The 24,228-nt window shown below is 43.8% G+C and overlaps 1 protein-coding gene across 1 annotated transcript; it reads left to right on the plus strand.

The window, feature by feature from the left end:
* The first annotated feature begins 8,444 nt into the window (after window positions 1–8,444).
* LOC141511806 (uncharacterized) lies at window positions 8,445–23,777 on the plus strand. The gene is made up of 2 exons (XM_074220837.1): window positions 8,445–8,749; window positions 21,153–23,777. The coding sequence occupies exons 1-2, from the start codon at window positions 8,552–8,554 to the stop codon at window positions 23,691–23,693; spliced, it is 2,739 nt and encodes a 912-aa protein (XP_074076938.1). The 5' UTR covers window positions 8,445–8,551; the 3' UTR covers window positions 23,694–23,777.
* Window positions 23,778–24,228: the final 451 nt, after the last annotated feature.

Below are 24,228 nucleotides of genomic sequence, written 5' to 3' on the forward strand. Positions count from 1 at the left end.
CCGGGCTGGGCCCCGCCCCCGCCGCGGCCGGGACCTGGGTAATTATCCCGTCATCCCCTCGGAGGCCCGGGGGGGGGGGGGGGCGCGCAGGCGCGTGCGCGCACAGGTGCCTGGAGGCTCCGCCCCTCCCCCTCCCCAGAGCCGCTCCCGGCCCCCCCAGCCCACGGGGGACAAACCAATTGTAGAAGTAAAGCCAGGACCCTGATATCCATTAAAAAGCCAAACCAAGAACGGATCTGCTTTGTGGGACCAGCCATCTGGGGCCACCACTGCAGCCGATCCTGAACTGACTAAAGACCAGGGACATCACCAAAACCATGTTGCTTTTCTAGTTTATTTTTTATTTAAGGCAATGGGGTTAAGTGACTTGCCCAAGGTCACACAGCCGAGCAATTATGAAGCCTCTGCAGTCGGATTTGAACTCAGGTCCTCCTGACTCCAGGGTCGGTGGGTGCTCTATCCACCGTGCCACCCAGCCACCCCTGGTTTTGTATTTTAAAGAGAAAAGAAAGAGTGGCCAAGGCGTGAGTTGGGCACTTGCTCACCAGACCCCACGGCTGCCCCCCTGCCCTATTGAGTCCACAGGGACTCAGCCAAATCTAGTGGTTATTCTATTCCTCAGCCCCAGAGCCTTGCCCATCGAGCTCTCCGTGATGAGTGGCACAATGGAATGGAACCCCGCTCTCCCACATCAGGATAGTGGCACCTTGGGCAGATTCCCTGCCCTCATTTTTTTTTAAGGATTTTATTTTAAGTTTTACAATTTTTTCCCCAATCTCGCTTCCCTCCCCCACCCCCCCACAGAAGGCACCTTGCCAGTCTTACTTTGTTTCCATGTTGTGCATTGATCCAAATTGTGTGATGAGAGAAATCGTATCCTTGAGGAAGAAACATAAAGCATAAGAGATAGCAAAATCGGACAATAAGATAGCAGGGTGTTTTTTTTACCTAAATTAAAGGGAAAACAGTCCTTGAACTTTCTTCAAACTCCACACTTCTTTCTCTGGATACAGATGGGATTCTCCATCGCAGACAGCCCCAAATTGTCCCTGATTGTTGCACTGATGGAATGAGGGAGTCCCTCAAGGTTGACCATCACCCCCATGTTGCTGTGAGGGTGTACAATGTTCTTCTGGTTCTGTTCATCTCACTCAGCATCAGTTCATGCAAATCCCTCCAGGCTTCCCTGAATTCCCGTCCCTCCTGGTTTCTCATAGAACAATAGTGTTCCATGACACATATACCACAGTTTGCTAAGCCATTTCCCAACTGAAGGTCATTTACTTGATTTCCAATTCTTTGCCACCACAAACAGGGCTGCTATGAATATTTTTGTACAAGTGATGTTTTTACCCTTTTTCAACATCTCACATTTTTGTTGCCCTTTGGGCGCAGTTCCAAATTTCTCTCCAGAAAGGTTGGATAAGTTCACAGCTCCACCAACAATGTATTAGTGTTCCAGATTTCCCACATCCCTTCCAACAGTGATCATTGTCCTTTCTGGTCATATTGGCCAGGCTGAGAGGTGTGAGGTGGTACCTCAGAGATGCTTTAATTTGTGTTTCTCTAATAAGTAATGACTTAAAGCAATTTTTCATGTGACTATAGACTGCTTTGATTGCATCTGTAAATTGTCTTTGCATATCCTTTGACCATTTGTCAATTGGGGAATGGCTTTTTTTTTAACATGACTCAGTTCTCTGTGTATTTTAGAAATGAGTCCTTTGTCAGAATCATTAGTTGTAAAGATTGTTTCCCAATTTACTACTTTTCTTTTGATTTTGATTACATTGGTTTTATCTGTGCAAAAGCTTTTTAATTTAATGTAATCGAAATCTTCTAATTGGTTTTTGGTGATGTTCTCCATCTCTTCCTTAGTCATAAACCGCTCCCCTTTCCATAGATCTGAGAGGTAAACTAGTCCTTGATCTTCTCATTTGCTTATAGTATTGTTTTTTTGTCTCAGTCCTGTAACCATTTGGCTCTTATCTTGGTATAGGGTGTGAGGTGTTGGTCTAATCTAAGTTTCTTCCATACTAACTTCAAATTATCCCAGTAGTTTTTATCAAAGAGGGAGTTTTTATCCCAATGGTTGGACTCTTTGTGTTTATCAAACAGCAGATTACTGTAATTATCTCCTGCTTTTACACCTAGTCTATTCCACTGGTCCACCACTCTATTTCTTAAGCAATACCAGACAGTTTTGATGACTGATGCTTTATAATATAATTTTAGATCAGGTAGGGCTAAGCCCCCTTCTTTTGTACTTTTTTTCATTAAGTCTCTGGAAATTCTTGACTTTTTATTTCTCCATATGAATTTACAACTTTTGCTAACTCATTCAAGTAATTTTTTGGAATTTTGATTGGTAGGGCACTAAACAGGTAGTTTAGTTTTGGTAGAAATGTCATTTTTATTATATTAGCTCTACCTGTCCATGAGCAGTTGATGTTTGCCCAGTTATTTAAATCTGATTTAATTTGTGTGAGAAGAGTTTTAATAATTGTTTTCAAAAAGCTTCTGAGTCTGTCTTGGCAAATAGACTCCCAGGTATTTTATATCATCTGAAGTTAGTTTGAATGAGATTTCTCTTTCTAGCTCTTCCTGTTGTATCTTGCCAGTCATATATAGAAAAGTTGAGGATTTATGAGGGTTTATTTTATATCCTGCATCTTTGCTAAAATTGCTAATTGTTTCCAGTAGGTTTTTGGATGATTTCTTGGGATTCTCTAGGTAGACCATCATGTCATCTACAAAGAGTGAGAGTTTTGTCTCTTCCTTCCCAATTCTAATTCCTTCTATTTCTTTTTCTTCTTTTATTGCTGAGGCTAACATTTCTAATATGATATTGAATAGGAGTGGTGATAATGGGCATCCTTGTTTCACCCCTGATCATATTGGGAATGCCTCCAGCCTGTCCTCATTTTCTTTGTATCGCAGCACCTAGCACCTAGTCTTCCCTTCCTTTGCACATCATTATCTCCTAGTATTTGCTTCCAATCTCAGTGTTTTGGGAACTTAATCATTTCTAATTGATTGGATCTTTCATTCACAGAGTCACAGATATTAATCAAGCCATGTTTGCCAGGTACCTGCCCTGTTTCACAAGTGGCCCGCCATTTTGGATGCTGTTCACCCTGGTGGAGAGAAGACTGAGCTTACCTGGGTAACTCCAAAGGTGCCCAGTTGGTTCATGAGCTTTGAAGCAGAAAGGGACCCATTCTTAGAGATCTGAGCAAGACCCATCCTCTTTGGGATGAATTACAGACATATGGAGAAAGGAAGGCAGACTTGCAGGTGGTTTTTGTTTGGGTTTTTTTTTTCAGATGTTTTCAACTTATCATCAGTTGTGCTGATATTTTTTTATCTCTTAAAAATACTATTATGAGGTGGCTAGATGGCATAGTGGATAAAGCACCGGCCTTGGAGTCAGGAGTACCTGGGTTCAAATCCAGCCTCAGACACTTAATAATGACCTAGCTGTGTGGCCTTGGGCAAACCACTTAACCCCATTTGCCTTGCAAAAACCTAAAAAAAATGCTATTTGTTATATGGTATGGCTCTCTGGGAAGATTCCATGGGATAACTATGATGATGTGAGATACAGAAGACACCAATAACCACTTTAAAAAAAAAACAAAAGGGAGAAAGAGAAACCTTTGAACATGAAAACCACTCAGAGAAACTGGTCTGTCATGAGGGACTTTAGGGAATTCTGGTCTCAATAAGGTCAGGACCTTTTTCATGGTTGAGCCAGACTCATTCCATCTGGTGTGGTTTCTGTTTTATTTGAACCTATGTAATTTCTTGGCTTTTTGTTTGTGAAGGTCTTTTGTATAACATCACTTACTGGGAGGCAAGTAAGCTAAGCACTAGCAACTGGGGAAATGACTTTTTGTTCTGAACCTAAAAACTGTGCCTCTCAACTAGAAAGTCCAGAGGGGCAGATAGAGAAGATGCTTCTAGACCAGTGCCAAATGGAGGCCAGCTCCAAGGCCCTTTTCCTGCTCTCCTCTGGGCTTAGAGTCCTGGTCTCCCTTGCGGAGCAATGGCTAAGATTCCAGAGATGCCATTCTTCTCACAAGCAACATCTCAACAGTGGTGACCCCATGAATATCTTGTCCAAGCAGCACAAGCCATAAATAGATCAGATACATATGTTGAGGGTTTTTTTAAATTTTATTTTATTTAAGGCAATGGGGTTAAGTGGCTTGCCCAAAGTCGCACAGCTAGGCCATTATTAAGTGTCTGAGGTCAAATTTGAACTTGGGTCCTCCTGACTCCAGGGCTGGTGCACTATCCACTGCACCACCCAGCTGCCCCCCCACCCTGATACATATGTTGTTGACTCATTTATCTGTTGTGTCTGACGCTCCCTGACCCCCATTGAGGTTTTTTTGGCAGAGCTTCTGGAGTCATTGTCCATTTCCTTCTCCAGCTCATTTCACAGATGAGGAAACTGAGGCAGAGGGTGAAGCGACTTGCCCAGGGTCACCCAGAGGCTGGATTTGAACCCGAGGAGTCTTCCTGACTCCAGACCATTCGGCTGCCCAGACTAAGTAAAAACAGCATTATAACAATACTAATGAATATTTAGACAGCGCTTACTGTACGCTAAGTGTTATGTAACTTTTCTCTCTTCCCATCCTCACAACAACCCTGTGAGGTACGTATTATTATTGTTCCCATTTGACAGATGAGAAAACTGAGATGAACAGAGGTTACCGAGAGCAAAACAGTGACTTGGCCAGGGTCACACCGCTGGCAAGCATCTGAGGTCCAGTTTCTTGACTTTACCCACTGTGCCACCCAGTGGCCAAAATGCCCTAACAACCAGGGAAGGGATCTGTGGGGGGTTACCTGATGTTCAGGGACCACATGGTGTCTGTGGAAAGCGTCTGTGACATGCCCCTTGTTCGGGCTGCCTCCCAGGGAATAGCAAATGCCCAGAGAACCATGAGATTTTTACTGCTATCATCGATGCAGGAATGGATATTGAAGCTTCCCTCCCACACTGAGGGGAACATGTGCATACTGTTGGGAGGTGGGGGGGACCCAAGAACTTGGAAAGTCAGAGGCAGGGCCAGCCTTAGACCAGAGTTAAGAGCTTTCTTGGAACAAAGCATGGGAGCTTGGGGGGAGGGGGGATTGGGGGAGACCAGCCTGTCGGGGCTGGGAGGAGCCTTCCAAATTAGAATGGCCAAGGGAGGAGGGACCCTAATACATGGGATGTCATAGCTGCCAGAGAACTCAGAACTTGGGACAGTGGAATGCAGACTCTTTCTCCCTGCTCCCCCTCCCCCATTAGTTATTTTTCATTTATATGTAAAGTTAGTTTTTAGTATTAATTTTTGTGAAGCTTTCTCCCTCCTTTTCTTCCTCCCCACTGTAAGATATACATGCACAATCATGTTACACATATAATGCCATATTAGTCATGCTGTGAAATCATGAAGAATCAGAACAAAAGGAAAAACCATGAGAAAGAAAAAACAAGGAGTAGGTAGATGGCACAGTGGATGGAGCACCGGCCCTGGGTCAGGAGGACCTGAGTTAATAATTACCTAGCTGTGTGACCCTGGGCAAGTCATTTAACCCCATTGCCTTGCAAAAACCAAACACCCCCCAAAAAATTTAAAAAAGTGAACATAGTATGCTTTGGTCTGCATTTAAACTCCCTGGATTTTTCTTTGGGTGTGAATGACATTTTCTGTCACAAGTCTTAGGATTGTTCTTGATGCCAGAGATGCGCCCATCATAGTTGATCATCTCTGAAGGCTGCTGTTACTATTTGCCATGTTCTCCTGGTTCTGCTCACTCCATTCAGCAGCAGTTCATGCAAGTCTTTCCAGGTTTTTCTGAAGTCAGCCCATCATGATCTCACTCTCTTTTTTTTTAGGTTTTTGCAAGGTAATGGGTTTAAGTGGCTTGCCAAGGCCATACAGCCATCATGATCTCTTACAGAACAATAGTACTCCCGCCACACTTATACACTACAACTTGTTCAGCCATTTCCTAATTGATGGGCATCTCCTCAGTTTCCAATTTTTTGCCACTAATAAAAAGAACTGCTATAAATACTTGTGAGTCCTTTTCTCCTTATGATCCCTCTGGGATACATACCTATTAGTGTTATTGCTGCATCATAGGGTAAGCACAGTTTATTAACCCTTGGGGCATAGTTCCAAATTGGAAGGGTTGGACCATTTCATAACTCCACCAATGATGCATGAGTATCCCAGTTTTCCTACATCCTCTCCAACATTTATCATTTCCCTTTTATCTCAATCTGATAGCTGTGAGATGATACCTCTTAGTTGTTTTAATTTGCATTTTTTCTAATCAATAATGTGTGAGATAAAAATCCACTTAAAAAATATAGATACTCCTTTGAGCAAAAAAAAAAAAGTTTATTTTGACTTTTCTCGAGAAAAGGGCACACTCCAAGTCTCACAAAGATAGTGAAGATCAAGGAGCTGCCCCAAATGACAGTCAAGCAAGATTATATGGCCTAATGTGATCCCCTCCTCCTCCTCCCTAGAGTCCCTCTCTGTCCACTCATTGCTTAGTCTTCAGAGTTACATTCTACTGGTGAAAATCTACCCCAGCAACAAAGAAAAGAATGAAAGCTTTTCATCAACTATGACCTCCCCATCCAGATGGGGAGAATAACCTTCAGGATTATAAATATCTGATTGAAAATAACTTGTCTTGGAACACAAGGTCTAGGAACAGTCTGCATATCATCAAACAAGAGGAGGCTTAGGAGCTTCTTTGGAATACAAGGTTTTTCTCATGGGAAAAAGTCTATTATCCTTTCAGTAGTCAATAAAATAGTCTTATCAAAAGTTAGGCAAATGAGCCACCTCTTTGAAATACAAGGGGCTTTCTTCTAGAAATAGTTTAAGAATACTAGTTTGTTCTTTCTTTAATATTTCTTAACCCTGGGGTGGCTAGGTGGTGTGTGGATAGAGAACCGGCCCTGGAGTCAGGAGGACCTGAGTTTAAATCCAGCCTCAGACATTTAATAATACCTAGCTGTGTGGCCTTCGGCAAGTCACTTAACCCCATTTGCCTTGCAAAAAACCTAAAAAAAATATATATATATATATATTTCTTAACCCTGAGAGGACTTCACTAGGAATATGTACCTTGAAATGGTTTTATTGAGACTATCTTACTCAATAATGATTCAGAACATTTTTATATGATTTTATATGACACAGAGTTTTAATTTAGTCATCTGAAAACTGACCATTTTATTTGTCAGTTGAGGAATGACTTGTATTCTTATAAATTTGATTCCATTCTCTATATATTTTAGAAATGAGGCCTTTATGAGAAACACCACTAATTTCTCCTTATCTAGGGATGTATTGGTTTTGTTTCTACAAAGACTTTTTAATTGAAATGTAGTCACTTAACCCCATTGCCTTGCAAAAAAACTAAAAAAAAAGAAAAAATGTACTCTTAAAGCAGAGAGTGACCTGAGGATCTAAGAAGTTAGAACTTAAGGTCTGACTTCAAAATAGCTAAGATCAGGACATCCAAGCAGGCTTCGGGTTCAGGCCCCTCATTTTACCAAAAAGAAAAGCTGGGCTTCCTAAGAAAAGATGACCCCAGGGGCCTAATGGCAATTGGGGCATAAACAGTGGAGAAAGGATTTGGACCTTCATTTCTGACTTTCAGTTTAGGTCTCTTCTGATACATTTTGCTGCCTTTCATAATGGTCTGGGCCTTCCAAGTACCCCCAAACAGGTTCCAGAGTTGCCCTGCTGCCTTTGCCTTAGGAGTATTTGAAGATAAAGGTGTTATAAATGGCTCGTGAATACTTAGTCCAGAGTGATTAAAATGGTTTTCATTAAGATATCTTAACAAAATGGTGCACCTTTCTCCAGGTGGGAGAGAGGGGCTGGGAAACCTCAAAATACAAGCTCTTTTAAGTTTGAAAGACTTTGTTCCTGCCCCCATGCCAACCATAGGCTGGGGTCACACATCGAATGGATCCATTGGTTCCTATACATTTCCCCACTCTGCTCATTATACTAATGAGCCGGGACAGATAGATCTCCTTGAGCAAGTGCAGAAGAAAAGGGCAAGACTCCAGGTTACTCTTGACCAGTTTAGGACTAGTTTCTTCTAATCTAGTTGGTCATTTTTGGAATGGGATTAGGAGAACTCTCCCAGTTTTGTGATTGGCTGGGGCCGTTCCCCCTTTGTCATGGATTTCAAAGGGGCCCCCCTCCACACCCTGTGAAGACCAACAATGCCCTTCATTCCTCACCTAAGGGTTCCTCAGAAGAATTCTTTGCCCTCATTTGAACAAAAGTCTCCAGGGCCTCCCCAGTGAGGCCACATTGGCAGCCTGCCAAGACCTGGGAGGGTAGCTCCTTTGTGAGGTGGCTTCGGTCAGTAACCTGGGTTTCTGTGAGGCAGTGATGACCCCACCTCAAACCTGAGGACCCAGGACCAAACTTGTTAACATCTGGTCCTTTTCTTCTGCCATACCATCGCCTACCTGGGCTCAGGCCTTGGTCCTAGAAAGTACCAGATGTTGCTGCCATTATTGGGTATTTGTGCACTGTTTGGACGCTTTTGGGACAAGTCCTGGGAACCTGTGCGGGGCCTCCTGACCGATGACTGTGGCTGCGGAGATCCCCGCTGCTGCGGCAACCTCTTCATCTTTTGCCTCTTCCTGATTTGGCAAGTCCGGCAGAGGTTGAGGGGCCCCAGGAAGAAAGGCCTTGAGGTGAGGAAGAGGTAGGGGAACTCCAACCAGGGGCAAAAATGGCAGCTTGACTGATTCACCATAGTTCAATTCCTTTGCAATCCACAGCATCTTCTTTGATGCTGAGCAAGGGTCCATAGAATACACAAAAGGTTATGGGCTGGTCCCAGAGAGGGTGGCTGGTCAGCACTTCCTTTGGTGGTAGCCCCACCAAAGGAGAGTTCAGGTTAGGAAGTCAGGGGCCCAGCTGCTAGCCTTGGTTCTGGAGAATCTTGGGCACCTCTCTTAACTTTATTGGACCTCATCTAATGGGAAGGCTGGGCTAGATATGAGCCTCCAGCACCTGCTGCTATCTCACACACAGTATGTCTACAAGTCACTTTATTTCTCCAGGTCTTGGTTTCTTCTTCTCTAAAATGGGCAGGAGGTTGGACAAGATGGTCTCTTTGGTTCCTTCCAAGGTCCAGATTAGATGCTACCTGTGAGATTTGGAATAAATCATCTCATGTTTTTGGCCCTATTTTCCTCACATAAAAAAAAATGAGAAATCAGCCTGGTATGATTCTAGAAATCCCTCCTAAATTGTGGGAACCAGGTCCTTATTCCTCAGTAGGATTTACTTTCCTCAGCTGCAAAATGATGGGGATGGACCTGATGGTCCTAAAGTCCCTTGCAACTCAAAATCCTGTGGTCTCATGAAATATTTATTCAGTTGTGTCTGACTTCTGGCAAAGATGAGTCTCCATTTTGCAGATGAGGAATTGAGGCAGATGGGGTTAGATGACTCACCCAGGGCCACCCAGTAAGTAACTGAAACTGAATTTGAACTCAAGTCTTTCTGATTCTAGGCATGGTGCTCTATCCATTGTATCACCTGGCTTCCCATTTATTATGGGGAAGCAATAAAAAGGAATTTTAAAAGGTACAGGGTTCCAAATGTTCCAGTTTTGGGGTGGTGGGCAACTTCCCTCACACTCTTCTGCTAAGGATCTAGGAAAGAGCCCTGGATTCCAGTCCTAGGGTCTGGGTCCAAACATCAGCTTCCACTTACTAGCTGTGTTCACTCTCTTGGGCTTCTTTAGTTCCCTGGCAAGGGAGGGTTTTAGACTGATGGCCTCCAAGGTACTACTCCTGGGATCCTGGATCCCAGGATCTTCATGAGGTTGTCGTGGTAATAAAATCCAATAAAGCATCTCGGGTGCAGGCCGTGGTCCCAGAGGTTCAGGGCCCTGCTAGTGAAAGGAAGCTGAAAAATGGTTGTCACTCTGCTCCAGAGTTGGAGGGAGAAGAGACAAAGATGGGAGGAGCCCCTGACGCTGTTTCTATGTGGCTACAGCAGCAGTCCCTCAGCCTTGGGCCACTCTATCCTTATCAAGTTTCCCTGGGAAAGCCATCCCTGATGCTTCTCCCTCTAGCTTCAACTACCCCCATACTAGTTTACCAGAAGCTTCACCCTCCTACCAAGATAAGCCAACCAGGTGTTCTATTTATCCTTGGTCTCTTCTTCAAGGACCAGAACTCCTAGAACCCTGCCTTGGAGGGAGAGGACCAAGGTGCAAATCCCACCTCTGACTGCCTAGGTTACTCTGGGCAAGTCACTGACCCTTCCTGGCTTGGCCTAAATGATCTCTTAAAGTCAAGCTCCCTGAGGGTCGGGACTATGGATTATGATGTTTTTCTCTTTCTCCCCAAAGGGCCTAGCCTGGAGCCCTGACATGATACAATTCAATGGTAAATTGAAGAGATTGGTATTCTGGAAGGGCAAATAAGACAAGGTCCTATGAATATCCTGGGGCAGTACATGCCTTATTTTGGGTCTTTGTCATTCTCCTCTGTCAAATGTCTGAGGTGTAAGATTTGTGAGACCTTCCATTAGGTGTGAATTGGTTCTGGTCATTGCCCTGGTCCTTGTCGCTACTGTTGTTGAGTTGTTATAGTTATATCCAACTCTTCTTGATTCCACCGGAGGTTTTCTTGGCCAAGATTCTGGAGGAGTTCTTCATTTCCTTCTCCAGTTCATTTTACAGATGAGGACACTGAGACAAACAGGGTGAAGTTACTTGCCCAGGGTCACACAGCTAGGAGGTCAGATCTGAACTCCAGGTCTGGTGCTCTATCCACTGTGCCATGTAGCTGCCCCTCCTTGTTCCTTCAATATCACATTAAAGAAGACTGAAGATTTCCATTCGCTAAAATCTCTGATACAGACTTGTTGGGAACCTTTGTGTATGGGAACATTGTAAATGATCGTCACCTGGTGTCTTTGAACATCAGAGCCTTGTTCTACTAAGTACTGTGGGAGTGGATTAGAGACTGGCAAGGTACTTAAGCACTTTGATTCTGGTAAATAAATGGAGCACTTGGAGATCTTGATATGGAGTACTTGTCTCCTTTGTAATCCTTGTCTCACATCCCTCCAAGGCTGGCCTGGGAAAGATTGAGAGAGTCCAGAAGTGGGACTATACATATAAATTTTCCCTTTTCCCTCTGCAGAGGGTGGGACCTGCAGAGGAGAGAAAGCCTTTGAAATTACTTGAGATGTTGATGTACAATTTGGAGTTGTTGCATTTTGTAAACAGTAGTCAACACCATTATCATTGTCAGCTTCAAGGTCTGTCAGAGTCTGCATCAGAGTCCCTGTGGGAGAGGAAAGGTCTCTACAGCTGGCCACAGGTCCAGGGCCCAGGCCACACCCAGAGCGCACAGTGCAGTCAGGCAGGCAGCCACCTCCAAAAGGAGCAGCAAGCAGGTCCTCCACATCCCTTTCATGGTGCTGGTACAAGACTCCTGCTGAGCAAGAAGTTTCATCCCCTTGGGGCACTGACTCTTCCTGCTGACTCCTAAAATTAACTACTTACTTGTTTTTTCATTTTCACAGTTTCCTCTTTGTTTAAAATCAGCCCCCTAAGTAACACATCAACTTTTTACCTTCTCCAGAGTCCTCTTTGGGATGTTGCCTGTTTCTCTTGCTTGTATCTGCTATGTCCTTCTTCTGGACTTTACTCAGATAATGCGCCTTTGTGCCATATGTTTAGTCTGTGTTGGACACCATATGTAGAGTCTCTGTTGTGGACTCCCTTAATCTTTCCCAGGTCAGCCTTGGAGGGGTGGGAGACAAGGATTACAAAGGAGACAAGTACTCCATCAAGATCTCCAAGTGCTCCATTTAGTTACCCAAATAAAAGTGCTTAAATAGCTTTCCAGTCTCTAATCCACTCCCACTCCCTTGGTACTTACTAGAATAAGGCTCTGATGTTCAAAGACACCAGGTGAAAATAATTTACAAGGTTCCCATACACAACCTTCCCAACAAGTCTGAACTCCTCTGACTCTGATCCTTCCCTTGACCCCCTTAAAAACAAATTTATGTAAGATTGGTTGATGATTTGTTACTGATAGTTTATTACATTCCAGGGAAATTTAATCTGGAAAAGAATGCTGGAACTGGACAGGATGAAGCTGGTTGTACACACAGTCTAGGGACTTCCAGAGAACCATGGGGGATCAGGGAACCATGGCTAAAACCCGGGGAAGGGTAATCAGGGCTTAACCCAGGATGATAATCCTATCATCAGGCAGTGGTCTTCTTTCCTATTGTGGTCTTACTGTCCCTTGGTAGAATGGCTTCGGGTGTTCCTTCCTTTATCAGTGGTGAAATCAGGAGGCTCTCTGATTCAGGAATATATATATATATATATATATATATATATATATATATATATTTAGTTTTTGCAAGGCAAATGAGGTCAAGTGGCTTGCCCAAGGCCACACAGCTAGGTAATTATTAAGTGTCTGAGACCGGATTTGAACTCAGGTTGTCCTGACTCCAGGGCCGGTGTTCTATCCACTGCGCCACCTAGCCACCTCCCACAGGAATGTAAAAAAAGTCCATAAATTCTAAGTCACAAGCTCCTGCAAAACCACATTACAAGTTAATTCTCAGAGTTCTCTGAGGAATCATCAAGTTAAAGAAGGTGAATTTTAATGTAGATAATGAAGTAGAGGACTTGAAGAAGAGGAGTGCAGCTGCAAGCATGCATCAGCTGTCAGATGAGACTTTTTCCTCTTGGGGGCGGGATCAGGTGGAGTTAATGGCAGAGCTGGGAGGAGAGGGGCAGAATGAGGGGAGATGGGGCAGGGGCAGGGTGGCACTAGGGAGAGACTAAGGAGCAGCTTTAATGGATAACATGAGGGGTGTCACTGCACATGTCTAGAGGTTTTCAGATTAACCTTAAGATTTTAGGCTTTATGGTGCTTTAACCAGAGATGCTAGTTTCAGTCTTTGTTAACACAAGGTAGCCTTGAAGATTTTTGATGTATTAACTAGGAGGACCTGGTGAGATGACTTGGAGAAACTAGTTTAGACAGAAGTACATACCAGATTAATACAGAGTCAATGTCAAGAATAGGGAAGGTTTATCCGTTCTAAAAGATTAACTCTTTAGGTGGCTAGGTGGTTGGGTGGATAGAGCACCAGCCCTGGAGTCAGGAGTACCTGAGTTTAAATCTGGCCTCAGACACTTAATCATTACCTAGCTGTGTGGCCTTGGCCAAGCCACTTGACCCCATTGCCTTGCAAAAACCTAAAAAAAAGATTAACTTTTTTAACAGGGTGTCTGTTTGCTAGGCACATTCCTTGCTTGTATTGGGGGGGGTATGCTTGTAAGAAAAGTATTATAATACAGAAAAAAGGATTATAACATTTTTCTGAATTAAAATGTTTTGTCTCTAATACAGAAAGGAAAATAAAAGATTATAATATCTCTCTGCCCATAGTTCCCCGGCTTCATCTTCGCCATATGACCTCACCTCCAAAGGCCCTGTCCCTCTCCAGAGTCCTGCTTGGGATTACTTCTACCCCTTTGCTTATTCCCTTCTCCGCCTCTCTGCCATGATCTTCTAGGAAGGTGGTGGAGTTTTGAGAGTCAAGGGTCTTTGGTGTGTCTGGGGCTAGGCCATATTCTTTCCTAGTGGAACTGCAAACTACTAGACAGGTTATATTCTGGGCCCCCTTCTGCTTCCCCAGCAACTCAAATGAATATGGCCCAAACTTCAAAATTCTCAATTACAGCTCTATAGGGAGTCATATGGGCCTTTAAAGGTCTCATGGTCAAGCCAATGAAGGTAATGAATGGTAGATGAGCTCCTAGACCAAGCAAAGACCAAGTGAGCCAAGGAAATTCCAATGGGGACTTGCCTTTGACTGGTGCTGCTGAATTAGAGGGCTGGGATGGGCTGACTTGAAGTGGTTGGGTCAGCTCCCAGTTAACTTCTGGCATCAAAGGTCTGAAAATTCCTTGGAGAATTGTGACTTAACTCCCTGAGGGGGAACCATCTCTACTGTAACTGCGCTGAGGTATTAGTCCTTCGTATTTTCAATAAGGTAAATAAGAAAGCCTATTGCTCCCAGTGCTTATAAGAGAGCAGAGAGAGAACTCTTGTTTTTTTTGTTGTGGAGATCAATCCAGAAACTTTAAGATTTTATTCCCCAAGGAAAACCTTTGTCTGGGACCAGTGCCAAAACCAGTGAAGAATTCCCTGGGTAACCTAGAGCTTTCTCCTAGGTGATGGAGAGTAGACAAGCAGACAACAGCTAGCTAGAAATAGCAATACCCATGCTAAATGTTATGGGAGAAATTACCAATGGTGGTCAGAGAAGGCATTTGGAAGAGATGGGAAGAAACACTGTGTGATAGTCAAGAGCAATGGAATTGCGAAAAAATCCTTACAATTTGCTCTGTTGCAAAGTAGAATGTGCTGGCAGCTAGGGCAACAGGCATGAGCTTAGGATGCTCCAGGTTCAAAGCTGTCTTTAGACATTTACTAAGTGTGTGACCCTGGGCCAATCACTTCACTTCTGCCGGTTGCCTCATTTGTAAAATGGGGATCACCAAAGCACCTGCCTCACTCACAAGTCTGTTCATATTTTGGGTAGGGGCTGTACTAGAGTCACCTCCCAGGGGCAGGTCACTGAGGCCTCTCTAAGGCCTTTCTTCTCTAGCCTACATTGATTCCTCCAAATGATCCTCTGGTCGAATCTTACTTGAGATGTCCTATTTCATTTTTTGACAACCCCATTTAATTCAAAAACTTCTTAAGTAAATATTATTATGGAAATATGTTTAATATTGTTATCCATATATAACCTATATCAGATTGCTTGTTGTCAAGGGGAAGGGGGGAGGAAAAGGAGGGAGGGAGAAAAATGTGGAACTCAAACTCTTACCAAAAGGTGGATGCTAAAAACAATCTTTGCCTATAGTTGGAATAATAAATAAACTTAAAAAAAATAAACAACTCACTAAAGAAAAAAAATATTCTAATTTTTTTAACCTGTCAACTTTGTGCCAGACATAAAAACTGTCCAAGGATTTACTGAGAAGCACAGATGCCAATCATACTTAGAGACAACCAGAAACACCTTAATAACCGATTATGTGGTCAGCATAGATCCACAGTGGGCCCTGAGAAGTCCACTGCTGCTTAAAGAGGGGTTAATTACAGAAGTAGGATGGATATAATGGAATTTTACAGAAGGTAGAAGATACAGGGAAAGATTTACACAGCAAAGAACAGATGGGAAAAGAGAAAGATTTAGAGAAAAATTTACAGCAGGTAAATGTAGGAACCATCCAGTAAATACTGGGAATAAAACTAGAATTTGTAGACTAATCATTAACATCAGTGCTATCATCAGTTACTGGACATGATCATCTTAAGTGAATGAAGAGAATAACGTTGAGCCAGAAATTCTCTCATCACTAACCATTTAATCACTGGAGCTAAAGGTTGGTATCTTAGCTACGGTCTAGCTACTGATACGATTTGCTGACTCAAACACATGGTGACAAGAGAGCCAAACCAGAAAACTTCTTAGATGACACAAGGGAATAGCTTAACATTTTTCTGGGCCTCAATTTCCTCATTTGTATAATGAGGGGGCTGGACTCCTATGTCCCCTAATAAGCCAGATCCTGTAAAGTTTACTTCATTGTTTTCATTATGACCAGGCGGAATCTAGGTGGGGGCAGGAAGGGGCAAGATGCTTGGGAAGAGAGTTAGGAAGCAATAGTGCAAAATCAAAAGGCATTGATAAAATCCCCCTAAAAGAAAGAAAGAAAGGAAAAGGTAGGACTTCACTGTTGCTAACCAGTCCTAAGTGCATGTGTTACACTTGGGCAAATGAATTCAAAGATCTTTAAGCCACCTCATTACCCTTTTTTAAAAAAAAAATTTTCCCCAAATATATGAAAAAAATTTAACATTCATTTTAAAAAATTTTGAATTCTCAATTATTTCTCTACCTCCCCTCCCTCCTTCTTGTGAAGGTAAGCAATTTGATATAGGTTATATACATGTGCAGTCATGAAAAGCATATTTCCCTATTAGTCATGTGACAGAAAACAGACTATCTCCCATCAACAACAGGAAAAATAAAAAGTCTGATTCAACCTGCATTCAGACTCCCATCAGTTTTTTTTTCTGAAGGTGGTTAACATTTTTCAGAAATTCTTCACACTGTCTTGGATTATTATATCTCTGAGAAAAGCTAAGTCATTCACAGTTGATCATTGAGTAACATTCCTGTTACTGTATAGTTTTCAAGTTCTGCTCATTTTACTTTGCATCAGTTCATGTATGTTTTTCCAGGTTTTTCTAAGAGTATCATCATTTCTTATAGCACAATAATATTCTATCACAATAATACATTACAGCTTGTTCAGCCATACTCAATTTGATGGGTTTCATTGTCCTTCAATTTCCAATTTTTTGTCACCACAAAAAGCTCTGTTATAAATATTTTTGTACAAATAGATTCTTTCCCCCTTTTTATGTCTTTAGGATATAGATCTTAGCAGTGGTATTGCTAGGTCAAAGGGGAGACCCAGTTTTATAGCCCTTTGGGCATAGTTTGTTCTCCAGAATGGTTGGATCAATTCATAACTTCATAAATAGTAAATTAGTGTTCCAAGTTTTCCATAACCCTTCCAATATTTCATTTTTCTTCTTTTCTATCGAATTAGCCAATCTAAAAGATGTGGGGTGGTACCACAATTGTTTTAATTTTCATTTCTCTAATTAATAGTGATTTAGAACTTTTTTTTTCATAAAACTATAGATGGTTTTGACTTCTCAATCTGGAAACTGCCTGTTCTTTGATCATTTATCAACTGGGGGAAAGACCTAAATTTTTGTAATTTGACTCAATTCTTATACATTTGAGAAATTAGGCTTTTTTTTCAGAGAGACTTGTAAAACATTTTCAGTTATGATTAATAACTGTATATTTTTCTGCATCCATCCCTTCCCACTGGGTATCATTTGCTCATTCTCCTTTCACCCTGTTCTTCCTCAAAAGCATCTAACTACTGTCTTCCCCACTCTACTCTCCCTTCTATTAGTTCCCTCCATTTTCTCTTCTCCCCTTCCTTTCTTACTTTCCTGTTGGGTAAGATAGATTTCGATATTCAACTGAATATGTATGTTATTCCTCTTTGAGCCATTTCTGATGAGAGTAAGGTTCAAGCATTCTTCCCCAGTTCCATCCTTCACTGTACAAGCTCCTTTGCTCCTTTTTTTGTAAGACTTTTCATTCTATTTCTCCCTTCTCCTTTTTCCCAGTGGATTCCTCTCTCTCCCCCTTTATTTTTTAAGATACCATCCCAACACTTTTTAAAATTATTGCAAGGCAATGGGGTTAAGTGACTTACCCAAGGTCACACTGATAAATATTGAGTGTTTGAGGTCACATTTAAACTCAAGTTCTCAGTGCTTGATCCACTGCACCATCTAGATGCCCCTCATCCCAACATTTTCAAATCATACCCATGTCCTCTGTCTATGTATACTCTTTCTCTCTAATGATGATAAAAGTTCTTAGGACTTAGAGGCAGCATCTTCCCAAGTTGGAAGGTAAATAATTTAACCCTATTGAATCCCTTATGATTTCTCTTTCCTGGTTACCTTTTTGCACTACTGTTCAGTCTTGTATTTGAAAATCAAAGTTTCAGTTCAACTCTGGTCATTTCATCAGGAATTCTTGAAATTTCTCCATTCTATTGACTGTCTATTCCCCCTCTCCCCCAATAGGATTATACTCAGTTTTGCCACTAGGGGATTCTTGGTTGTGATCCTTGCTCCTTTGCTCTCCAGAATATCATATTCTAAGCCCTCATATCCTTTAATGTAGAAGTGGCTAAATCCTGTGTTTTCAATGTGGCTCTGTGAAATTTGATTAATTTTTTTGCAATATTTTCTCCTTGACCTGGGAGCACTGGAATTTGCCTATAATATCCCTTGAAGTTTTTATTTTGAGGTCTATTTTAGGAGGTGATTGGTAGATTCCTTCCATTTTGCTATCTGGTTCCAGAATAACAGGGCAGTTTTCCTTAAAAGATGGTGACTAGACTTTTTTTTTAAATCATGACTTTCAGATAACCCAATAATTCTTAAATTACCTCTTGTATCTATTTTCCAGGTTACTTATTTTTCCAATGAAATGCTAGTTTTTTAGTGTTTTATTTTGTTTATTTCTTGATGTCTCATAGCTTCCATTTTCCCAATTCTAATTTTTGGTAATTATTTTCTTCAGTGAGCTTTTGTGCCTCCTTTTCCATTTGATCAATTCTGCTTCTTAAAGTTTTTTTTTGTTAGTGGATTTTTGTGCCTCTTTTACCATTTGATCTATTATTATAATTTTTTTTTTGGCAAGGCAATGGGGTTAAATGGCTTGGTCACACAGCTAGGTAATTATTAAGTGTCTGAGGTTGGATTTGAACTCCTGACTCCAGGGCCAGTGCTTTATCTATTGTGCCACCTAGCTGCCCCTAATCTATTATTTTTTAAAGTATTATTTTCTTTAGTACATTACCAATTTTTTCATGAATTTCTTTTCTTTCTTTTTTCTTTTTAGTTTTTGCAAGGCAATGGGGTTAAGTGGCTTGCCCAAGGCCACACAGCTAGGTAATTATTTTTAACTTTTTTTTTTTTTAGGTTTTTGCAAGGCAAATGAGATTAAGTGGCTTGCCCAAGGCCACACAGCTAGGTAATTATTAAGTGTCTGAGGTGTGATTTGAACTCAGGTGCTCTATCCACTACACCACCTAGCTGCCCCTTTTTTCATGAATTTCTTACATCACTCTAATTTCTTTTCCCAATTTTTCCTCTACCTCTATTTTGATTTTTAAAAATCCTTTTTGAGTGCTTCCAAAAATTCTTGTTGGTCTTGTGTCCAATTCACATTTTTCTTTGGGACTTCGGAGGCAGCAGTTTTTCACTTTGTTGTCTTCTGAGTTTGTATTTTGATCTTTCCTGTTACCATACTAACTTTCAGATTCTTATTTTTTTTTTTGTTACTTTCTCATTTTTCCAACTATTTCTTGACTTTAACTTTATGTTAAAGTTGGGCTCTGCTCCTTCACTGGAGGGGTCACTGCCCCAAGAGTCAGGCTTGCATGCATTTGTTTTTAAAGCTAGTTCTGGGGGTCTGCAAGTTTTCAGTTCTTCCAAGGTAGTATGACCTAAGGAGAGCTTCTGGTCTGTGAGTAACCACAGGTACTCATTTCCATCCTGGATCTGTGATCAGGTTCTGTCCCTTTGGCTTTAAGCACTGGTGTGTAAGCGTTCTTTCTCATCTTTCAGTGACCCAGGAGTGTTAGCTGTATCCAACTATAGGCAATGCAACAGAGTCCCATACCCAAAACCAGCAAAGGGTCCCTTTCAATCTCCTTCTGACAGTAGTCTCCTGACCTTCCTGTCTGTTGCCTCAAGGCCTGCCTGGGGCTTTGCTGCTGAATTGAAGGCATTACCTGTGTTCCACTCCCACTCCAGTAGGACAGGCCTTTCCTGCTTTCCAGTCTTCAGTTGGAAAGTTGCTCACCACCCCCAATACCCCCATTCTTTTGTTGCTTTTATTGGTTCTGCTGCTCCAGAATTTAAAATTGAAGGGGGGTTTGGGAGAGCTCAGACAAGTCCCTTCCTTTTCCCCCTCTATCCTGGCTCTACCCTGCCCCCTCCTCATTACCTTTAACCTCCCACCTGGCCTTCCTGGATTCTTTCCAAGCCTCAGCTGCCATAGTGACTTTCCTAAAGCAAAGATCTGACCATGTCTCTGCCCTCCTCAATAATAAACTCCAGTGGGTCCCTATTACCTCAATCGATCAATAGGCATTTATAAAATGACTTCTGTCCTAGGCACTGCAGATCAGTCCCAATGCTCTTGCTTGGCCTTTAGAACCCCTCCCAACCTTAAAGCAGGATGCACTTCTAGGTCTGCGACTTGACCCCACTTTAAATGTTCCATACTTTAGCCAACTTAGCCATGCTGGTCCTCACATTGGGTATTCCTTTCTCCATCGAGGCACCTTGGTATAGTTAGCCCACTGTCTCCAAAATGTTCTCCCTCCTCACCTCTGTCTCTTTAGAATCCTAAGTTTCCTTCTGAGTTCAGTTCAAACATCACTTCACCCTGAGACCTTTCCCACTCTGAAGCTACTGGTATCTCCTTTGCCAAATTGCCTCCTGCTGGGGTGTCTGTTCTCCCGCTAGAGAAGATAAGCTACTGGAGCCCAGGATGCTGACATGAGGCCTGCCTGGCTCATAGAAAGTTTTGCTTTTTTAGGTTTTTGCAAGGCAATGGGGTTAGTGACTCGCCCAAGGCCACACAGCTAGGTCATTATGAAGTGTCTGAGGCCAGATTTGAACTCAGGTCCTCCTGACTCCAGAACCTGTGCTCTATCCACAGCACCACCTAACCACCCCCCGTAGCAAGTTTTTACTAAAAAGTTTGTGGATGAACTCTTTCCTGCCCAAGATACCACTGAGTCAAAGATCCTGAGAGCCAACTAGAAGTAAGGTTCCATAGTGTGGATTTCCTCATCTGGAAAATGGGAATTATATTTAACTGCCCCAAAGGGGTGTTGTGAGGAAAGTGCTTTGCAATCTGGAGATGTGAACTCTCTTAGACTGGAGCAGACAAGAATAGAGAAGGTCTGTACTTAAGGCAAGGAGTAACAAGGTCCAGCGTGGGGTGGGAACAGAGGAGGGTTGACCCAGGTGCACTGAGATAAATCAGGTTGTAGTACTGAGAGCTGGTAAAGTTCTCAGGGATTCTTATTCTTTTTTTTTTAAATTTTGTTTTGTTTTACAAGACAATGGAGTTAAGAGACTTGCCCAAGGTCATACAGCTAGGTAATTATTGTCTTGAAGCTGCATTTGAACTCAGGTCCTCCTGACTCCAAGGCTGGTGCCACCCTCAGGGATTATTCTTATTAACTCCATCATTCCATAGCTCAGGAAACATGCTTAGAGTGGGCAAGAGGCTTCTCCAGGGCCACATGGTTAGGATGTGAGAAAGCCAAGTGCTACAACTAGAGGTCATTCTCCCTCCTCCCTCCTGATGTTGTCTGCCTTCTCTGTTCCATAGGAATCACTACTGAGGTGGACAGTGCCTCCCTGGTGTCATCTAGCCATCCCTCTGCCATCTCCCAGGCTCTCCATCTGTCCCTGCACCCAAAAGCGCTTGGAAATCCATGTCCAAAAGTTAGCCCATCGGCAAAAGTGGGGGCCACCTCAGAAGCTCCGGGATTCTTGGACCCAGTTCCTGCTCTCCCAGCTGCCAGGATACACAGGCTTTGAGCAATCTGGTGAGCCTGGCATCTGCGCTCCACTCTTCCCTAGCACCTGCAGGTGTCTGGAAGAATATCATCAGGAGCTAGAGCTCCTGGGGGGCTGGAAGCTTGCTTTCGGGTTCTGTAACATTCAGGCTCATCTTTTCTGCAAGGTTCCCCTGTCCCAAGACCTGAAGGGGTCAGGGTGGATGGAACAGGCCCAAGAAAGCACATCCATCATTGTCCCAGCACCACTCCCCATCTTGGGAGAAATCACCTTTCCCAATTCCTCACTAGCTCCTGAGAGGACGCTTTGCCACCCTCTGCTGTCTATCGAAGGATCATGCATACCTGGGGGTCAGCTCGTGGAAATGCCCGAGACACAGAAACCAGAGGGAGAAGACCAGCCGCTGGTCAGGGATGAAGACACCCTGACCCAGGCCTTGGGGATGGAGGGGGCACTGGTGGCAGGCAAAGATGGTTCAGAGTCTGGTTCTCAAGCCATTTGCTCAGGAGGGGAGAACCAAATTTACAAAGATACCAGCTTCCTGTGGGGCCCAGCTTTGGAAGATGCTGCCTCAGTAGCCTCAGAACAGGAGCTGGAGGCTGCCGAGGGATCCCCTCACACTATACCTCTGACACAGCAACTCATCCAGATGTGGCAGGAAAATCTTCAAGACATTCATGAGGAGTTCTTTGGCATGGGGTACAAGGCAGGGGGTTGTGTTGGTCTCATACCAGATCAGTATGGTCAAATTGGGGGCACTGTCCTGGAGCTCAGCCATGATAAATCACCTCCCCTGGTATGGAGTGAAGAAAATAAAACTCTAAATCCTCTTCCCCTTTTTGCTGCACCCCCAGAAGACAGTGACTGTGCCACAACACCCTCAGATATCAATTCTAATGAAGTGACACCAAATTGTGCAGTACCCCCCAAGCGACCAGCCCTAAAGAAGTGCTCCCAGCTCCTCCTGGAATCCCTCATGCGCCGTAAGATAGCCCACCTGAAGTGGGGTCTCCCCCGAAGGATCCAGGAGTCCAAGCGGCTGTTTCAGATGATAGGGCCCTCTTTACCAAATGCTGGCATGCATGGTTCCAGCTCAGAAGAGGAGAGCAGAAGGAAAGAATCAAAGACCCAAGCGGGTGAGCCCACCCTGGGAGATAGAGTGACCCAAAGCTGTGCTTTCCAGGCCCCAAGATGTCCAAAGGCTGCCGGTGGTGCCCCTGACACTGTGCTACGCCCATGTATCCAAATCCAAGAGGGAGACAAGTGTCAAAAGAAAGAAGTCCTGAAGCTGCCCATGCCACCCAGAAAGAGGAAAGGGAAAAATGGCCCAGGTTGTGCTGACCTCAGGGGCCCGTCCATCAGCCTCTACGGCACTAAGGGGCCCAAACAGGCCCCAAACCTCTGGGAGCTGCAAGATCTCTGTGACGAGGCTCTGACTCGGGCCATGCTGCCAGTCAACACTGACTCTGCCCAAGGAGGCGTTTCCAGGAAGCAGACAGGATCCACCCCCAAAGACTCCCTGCCCACCAGGGCCTGCAAAGTGGGGGGCAGTCAGGAGGCTGCAGAAGAGGCATCTGCCAGAAGCAGGGAGAGCAGCGCAGAGCCAAGGCCAGGCCCATCTAATGCAGCCCAGAGAGTCTTACAGAGGCTAGGGAGCCCAGGGCTTGGGGCCAGCTTGAAGACTTGGCCCCATGATCCCTACGAGAAGGAGCTGAACTCGAAACTCTTCCAAGACAGCCAGGCTCTGCCCTGGGCAATGGTGTGTCACTGGTCAATGCCTTCATCCTCCCCATCCCAGACTATGAGCGATTATAGCGGGGACACTTCTCATAGCCACAGCTCAGAAGCTCACTTCTTGCCAGAACAGAGCAGAAAGATCTTTCGACCTCAGGGAGGCAGGATCCCCGAGTCAGGGGCCTCCTCTTATTCCCCAGGCAGGTCCAAAGGACCTTTTCGAACAGCAGCCATAAGGCTGAGCACAGCCTTTATGAACAAGATGCCCTGGTCTCTGAGACAAGCCACGTCAGCAACCTCTGTCTCCAACCACAATCAATGCCAAGAGGATCCTGACGTCCTAACCGGGGCTGAGAGTTCAGAAATCCCCCAGACTGAGCACACTGGAAGACTCAGGGACAGAGATGAGGTCAAAGGATCTGACCATAGAGGGTTCACCAAGAACTATGCTTCCTTGGATTTCGAAATGGATTCTCCATCCCAAGATCAATCCTCCTGTGATGATGGGATGGGGGAGTCATTGGCACAAGCCCCACAGAGAGAACAATCACCTACCAAACTGGGTTGGGTAAAGAGACTACGGTGTCTTGTAATGCGGCTCAGCTTCAACAAATAGGACCCAGATTCAGATCTTGTGTCAGAGAAGGTCTGGTGTGCGCTGCTCTTGCCACAGCCTCTAGTAAAAGTTGCTTTTTCAGGCTTTTCTGAGTTGTGGGTTTTTCCCCTATTGGGTTGCATGGCCCTTTGGGGTTCATAGACTTAGAACCAAAAGGGTCTCAGAGGTCATTTGGGCCAAGGCCCTTATTTTACAGACAGGTTAACTGACACTCATTCCCCTTTCCTGAAAAGTTAAGCAACGGACTCAGGGTCACAAAAGGTACAGAATCCAGGTTTCTTGATTCCAAATCCAATAGTGCTGCTGTCCTTACCTGCAGAAGCCATAGCTGAGGAAAGATTGACAAGTTGGAGGAGGATGGGAACCCAGAGTTAGGGGCCTTCTCTTGTAGAAGAAGAAAATAGGGAAGTAGGGGATTAGTGGGAGGTGGGGGGCTGAACCATCTGAAGATACCAAGTAAAGGAGGGCAGGACTGGGTGGGAGGGAGAGCAAGAGAGAGAGAGAGAGAGAGAGAGAGAGAGAGAGAGAGAGAGAG

This window comes from Macrotis lagotis, chromosome 2 (genome assembly GCF_037893015.1).
Source record: "Macrotis lagotis isolate mMagLag1 chromosome 2, bilby.v1.9.chrom.fasta, whole genome shotgun sequence".
Classification (NCBI taxonomy): domain Eukaryota; kingdom Metazoa; phylum Chordata; class Mammalia; order Peramelemorphia; family Peramelidae; genus Macrotis; species Macrotis lagotis.

Coding starts and splice junctions, on each gene's coding strand:
- LOC141511806 (XM_074220837.1), top strand. CDS start 8,552: ATGTTGCTGCCATTATTGGGTATTTGTGCACTGTTTGGACGCTTTTGG. Junction 8,750..21,152: donor CCAGGAAGAAAGGCCTTGAG/GTGAGGAAGAGG, acceptor TCTGTTCCATAG/GAATCACTACTGAGGTGGAC.